This window comes from Ischnura elegans, chromosome 5 (genome assembly GCF_921293095.1).
Source record: "Ischnura elegans chromosome 5, ioIscEleg1.1, whole genome shotgun sequence".
NCBI classification, from domain to species: Eukaryota; Metazoa; Arthropoda; class Insecta; order Odonata; family Coenagrionidae; genus Ischnura; species Ischnura elegans.
The window spans coordinates 130202912-130208911 of NC_060250.1; the positions used below are offsets into that span (position 1 = coordinate 130202912).

General features: G+C 36.2%; 1 protein-coding gene across 11 annotated transcripts in view; it reads left to right on the forward strand.

Annotated features, from left to right (window-relative positions):
• LOC124159560 (ras-specific guanine nucleotide-releasing factor RalGPS2) overlaps positions 1 to 6000 on the forward strand; it is a 327801-nt gene extending 321801 nt beyond the window's left edge. For all 11 annotated transcript variants that reach the window (XM_046535444.1, XM_046535447.1, XM_046535446.1 and 8 more), the window contains 2 exons: positions 94 to 215; positions 3728 to 6000. In XM_046535444.1, coding sequence (XP_046391400.1) covers positions 94 to 215; positions 3728 to 3852 — 247 coding nt within the window. In that variant the 3' untranslated portion in view covers positions 3853 to 6000. The remainder of the gene's footprint in view (positions 1 to 93; positions 216 to 3727) is intronic.

The following is a 6000-nucleotide window of genomic DNA, read 5'->3' on the forward strand; positions in this document are numbered from 1 at the left end:
TAAGATACTTAGCATTAGATGATCGATGTATGAATTAAAACGTTAAATATTATGCCATAGTTGCTAAGCTGATTCCAAAATATCATTTTACAGGTGTGATCGTTCAGATTACAAGAGAGACCCATGTAAAATGGTCTCGGTTATTGGATGGTTGGTGTTCCTGTGTGATATTCCTCTGCAACCAGACTTATTTCAGTTAACAGATCCAGTCAGAGGTAATATTGGAATTAATTTATCAATTGAATGTGTGTAGTATTTTTATGTGAAACAATGATATTGGGACTTAAATATAAAACAGGGGTCCAGTTCTTTGGATTTTGGTTTCACCTGATATTAAGTATGGAACTGAAATTGAAACTAATGCCAAAAAGAAATGGTTCTAAAGTTATTTGCAAAATCTCCACTTGGAATAATTTTCACTAAATGAAAGCGTACGCTTCAGATTAAATCACGGTAAATATGTCATTTGTGCACTTAATTAAACAATAAAGGAGAGTCATATTTAAAAGAAAGTATGACTCGTATAGCGTTCAAATTTAACTAAGCTATGTATTTAAATTATTGAGTGCTACCCTTATAAAAGTAAACTCCTAGGTGGAGTGTAGGCCTACACCCTACGTACGTGTTTCCTCAATCACGGGTGATGTTAGTGTATTTTAGAACATTGGATGTTAGGGCCCCACTACCATGTAGTGTAAGAGAAGGTTAGCCTTACACTTCCTGCACGTATCATTGCAATGTACATATACACAAAGGGTCTTGCTGCCCTCCTTGGAGGGTAAGAATGACCTCCACAGACTGTAGAGGAAGGATATGGCTGCCCTTAGCTCTCTCCTCTTACACCTCATCATGTAAGGGTGAGTGTTGACAAAGGTATAGAGGACAGGTGACATTCTCCTTCCTTACACTCCGTGGCAGTTAGGGCAAGGATAAATGAGTGTAACTTACCACCCTGAAGGGTGGCACACTTCCTGTGCACTAATTAGATTAACATATTTGGTAAATTGCGACGTCTTACGTACTAATTCTAATAAACTCGGGAACCAGGTCTACAAGACCAACCGTAATTAGGATCAAGGCCGCCTCCGACCGTAATCCACACAGATAACTTCAGTGGTGACAAATGCCAGGATTCAAGATAGGTGACTCGGGACAAAGGCAAGACAAAAAAAAACAGGATCCCCACTCTAGTTCAACTTCTGTCTTTATTTAAATAAATTCCCAAATTTGCATAAACATAGAGAAGAGGTCTGCGATACACGAAAGCACCTGATACATAAATTAATCGAGGCTCATACCCCTCACCCCCACTTGAAATAGATTTACATATGTAATTGAAACATAAATAGCTAGGGAATCATTCTCCCTCAAATAATTCAGATAACTTGACACGCTCAGAATTGAAGAGCTAACTGCCTTACAATAGGTTGACTGATTACACTGAGTATTCACTATGTGTGACATGACCCATCCAGCACAATCTTTTAAACTCAGGAAACTATGATTAATTAAACTCCAGACAAAATAATTGATTGTTTTAAACTGAAATAAATATATACCTCGAGAGACACGCGAAAAGCAACCTCCCAAGCTGATGAGCGCACTAATTCAAAGGGGCAAGGGGCATAAAGGAGCAAAGGGGCATTCCTCTAAATTGGCTTAAGACATATCTTCATGGAAGAAAACAGAAAGTAGCATACAGGAAAGATGGGACGGTCTATTTCTCCTCCACATTAGAAGTCAAAAAGGGTGTACCACAGGGGTCAGTATTGGGTCCTCTTCTCTTTCTAATATTCATCAATGACCTACCTAATAAAATTGTAACCCAAGATAATAAGTGTGTATTATATGCAGATGATGTAACCATCTTATCAAAAAGAAAAAATCTGACCGCGTTAATTGATTCCAGTCAATATATAATAAAATGCATGCAAACTTGGTGTGATGTCAATGAACTAAGGCTTAATGATGATAAAACCCAAGTGATATTGTTTTCTGCTGGGCACAGCCCAAAGGACAATGATCTACTGCAATGTAAAAATAATTATTTTAATGATATGGAATGTGTAAAGTTTCTAGGAATTTATGTGGATAGAAATATGAAGTGGGATGCACATATAGAGCACCTATGTAAAAAACTGAATACAGTGTTTTATCTTATATCAGTATTAAAGCATAGTGTAAGCCAGTATGTTCTGAAAACCCTTTACTATGGACTATTTTACTCAAGAATTTCATATGGAATTATAATATGGGGATCTTCGCCCCAACTTCATGATGTGTTTGTTATACAAAAGAAATTTGTGAGAAGTATGTGCAAACTAAAGTATCGAGCTCATTGTCGCCCTTTTTTTAAAAGCCTTAAATTACTCACTGTACCTTGCGTATATATATATCAGAGTGTCATATATGTAAAAAGGTATAAAGGTTGTTTTACTATGAATAATAAGATACATTCCTATGAAACAAGGAGATGTTATGACGTTCATGTCAAACAATCGAACCTAGCTCTGGTATCTAGAGGGCCTGAGCACATGTGTACAAAATTGTATAATAACCTACCTGTAAACATTAAAAGTATAGAAAATATTGATGTTTTTAAAAAGAGGGTCTTTGCTTACTTAATAGAGAAGTGTTTTTATAGTATAAAAGAATATCTTCAATCTGAAATGTAGCATTTTCTTATGTTAATTTGTTAATTTTGACGTGCCCTATATACTTGTTTAATGATTTTATCATGACATATTGTATCCTTGGGCAAATAAATATTATTATTATTATTATTATTATTGCACATCAAGCCACGTACCTTTACATTTGGAATATAAAATTGAGAGATGAGCACCTGCCTTCACTTTCTCACTGCCTTGACCCCACACTAGAGAGCTATAAGGGAGAACCATCCCCGCTGAAGTGCGAGATCCAAGAGGAGGAGGTGAACATCACGCGATCTGCCGTGATTGCAGTTCTCGTCTTCGTCCCCTCTGCGCATGCTCCAACCATGGCTTCATGCTTGTTGCGTCGTCTGCTATCTCACGATGGCCTGCTTCCAACGTACCAGCTCTTTCGGTCGACGGCCCCAGCCGACTTAGTTGCTGACAGGCAGAGTCGCAGGAGGCTTAAACTGGCCATATTTCAGCCTTCTCCATCATGCAGCGTAACTGCTCTCTGTCCCTCTCTCTCTCTGGGTAACAGGAAGGAGGAAGATACGTGGCTTAATTTCCCCCATTATTTAAATCACAATGCTAATTAAAATGAAAGATAATCATTAATCATATTTTCTTAGGGTACTAAAATATTTTTTTAAATAACAGACAGGCAGTTAGAAAATATTTCAAGGAAAAACTTAAAACAACAATAAAAATAAATACGGCTTTTACTAAACAATTACAAATACCCTTCTGCTCTTGGACTTCGGACTTCTCTCTGGTGCCAATCGCACCCTACACCGTTACAGAATACACTTCATCTTGTATCCTAAATTGATTTCTTTATTTCCCTTTGCTAATTATTTAACTGCAATTCTAAAGTTAATGACTGTTTTCACAGTTATTAGCAGTTTCTATTAAGTCAAAGGCCTCCAACAGCTTTTTTACATATCACTTATTTGTTTACTTGAATGTTTTCTTGGGAAATTGAAGGGTCAAATTATTTAGGATATGCTAAATACTGTTAGTGTTGAAAATAACTGTGTAATATTACATGCTCCTATCATTATTTCTTCCAGGAAATGTTTATAAATTCCGTGCTGGGACTAAGTCGGCTGCGGTTCAGTGGTGCCGCTATCTAAAGCAAGCAATCACAGGCAATTTGGAGAAGCCTCCACCAGTCAACCTAATGTCTTTTGAGTGAACAGATGCGCGCTGGGAAAGTGTGGACATTTGAAGCCCCTCCATTGTTTTGGTGGGGGAACTGTAAGTTTTGTTGGCTTACGCTATCAGTTACCATGACCGAGATAGGTTGTGACCCGTGAGTGCTGCTCTCGTTGCATTGCACTTAAATGGTCAATGCTTTTTATACTCAAGAAAATGTAGCTAGCCTTTGATCCGTTTTCCTATTTCTCAAGTGGTGGTTGCTAGCTTTTGATATTGCAGATGATGAAACTCTTTTGGTGGTTATAAGGATCTGATTTGCCTTTTAATTTACACTTGTGGAGATGCTGACCTGGCAAATGTGCTTCCTTGCTGAGCTGTGTCATTCAAAATGTCATGGTGATGCAGCGTAAGTTATTGTTTTGATACAATTAGGGAATGTGTTTCATCGTCATGCTTCTTGCTGGAGGACCAAAAACCCTTAGCCCTGTTCAATGTGTAGAGAATGTCCCTTGAGCTGACTGAGCTGAAGTCGTTTTGTTTTCATTATTAGCGTAATTATTCAGAAATTCTGTCTGAAAGGCATCTTTGATGAATCTACTCCTTGATTTTTTTTACCAAAGTTGGCTTTTGTAAGTGAATGGATTTGAGAATGTCAGCCATACCTGCTGTTAATGGAGAAATGAATTGTAATACATATGTATTTTAGTGCTAAAATGGTTTGCAGCATGGAACTATCACATCACCAATGACATTGACTGATTGGAATCAATGGAAAATTGAAGTGATACCGATTCATTGTAACTCAACGTGTTCTTGTGCCTGACTTTTGTGTGTTTTTTTTAATGCAAGTGGTGATATCATTCTCATTGAACTACATACATACCATTTTGTTGGTCATGGTTGGAAAAAAATAATCACTTTGGTGAGCATCATTTGTGTGAACTCAGTTATACTTCACCTTTCGATACATTAAGAATTTGCCAAAGAATGCTTGTGTTCTTAATCTGTCTGTTCAGGAACACAATTTGCTGAGATTGAAACTCTCCACCGAACATGCCTTTGTCTCAGGTAATGAATCCATAGCCTGAAATTTCATCCAAGTTTATTTGATTGTAACACAGTTAAGTGAGAGTTTTATTTCCATTTTCGTGGAATTATTTTTTTAAGAATTCAATATTATGGTTCTCTTCCTCTGCATATATAAATGTGTATGTAATTCTTCCCTTAATTCTTCAGAAATATGTTTCATATGTATATATTTGCTGAGTACGGTCCCTTTTCATGTTTGATTTGTTCAAATCCTCTACTTTATAGTTTGTAAGTTATTGTATTTGATATTTTGCATTCATGAATTTCAGTGGTCAATTGACTGTAGCGTTTTTTCCAAAAGGCTGTGACATTTAGTGAGTAAGATTGTCAATTATTCATTTAGATTGTGAAGTCATCTTTGTAGATCTCACTGAATGCCTTGAGTTATTCATGCAGTACTGAAGGTTTCATTCATTCAATTACATTGCACTCCCCCTATTTACACTCACAGTCAATAATATTTTGAAAATTTTTTCTTGGAGTAAACGAGCCAATATGCGCACGGGATTAGTGAATGATCAACCGATACATTTCCTTTTTCAACATGAGCATTGGCCGTATGATATTTTCTCATTTAGTTGAGAAACTTTATCCAAAGAAGATGGATATGAGATTATACACTTTTCTTAAAATGATGTTCGACCTTTCTTAGTATACTCAATGACCCCCACCACCTTATATGCAAATTTTATTGGGGTAGTTTTTACTGTTTAAATAAATGAAGAAGGCATCCAATGAATCTAATTATCAGAAAGAGAACATACGGATTGGCTCTGTCATAGAGCCATAGAAACATGCATACTCATTATTGGCATTTTTAATTATTTTTTATATAATCGCTGCGGGATTTATAACGTTGCTTTTTTCAAATAAATTTTAGAATATACCAAGCATATCGTAGAGCCAAATTGTTGTAACTCTTTTTGTTAAAACTTATTTTTTAGATCATTGGTATCAGTACATAGCATATTCTGGCATACATGTGATAACTGATGTTTTGGCAGTGATATTTACCATGGTTATGCCAAAAGTATTTGTTTTAGGAAATAAAATATGAAGTGAAATCCCAATAATAAAGAACAGATGAGCAATTGAA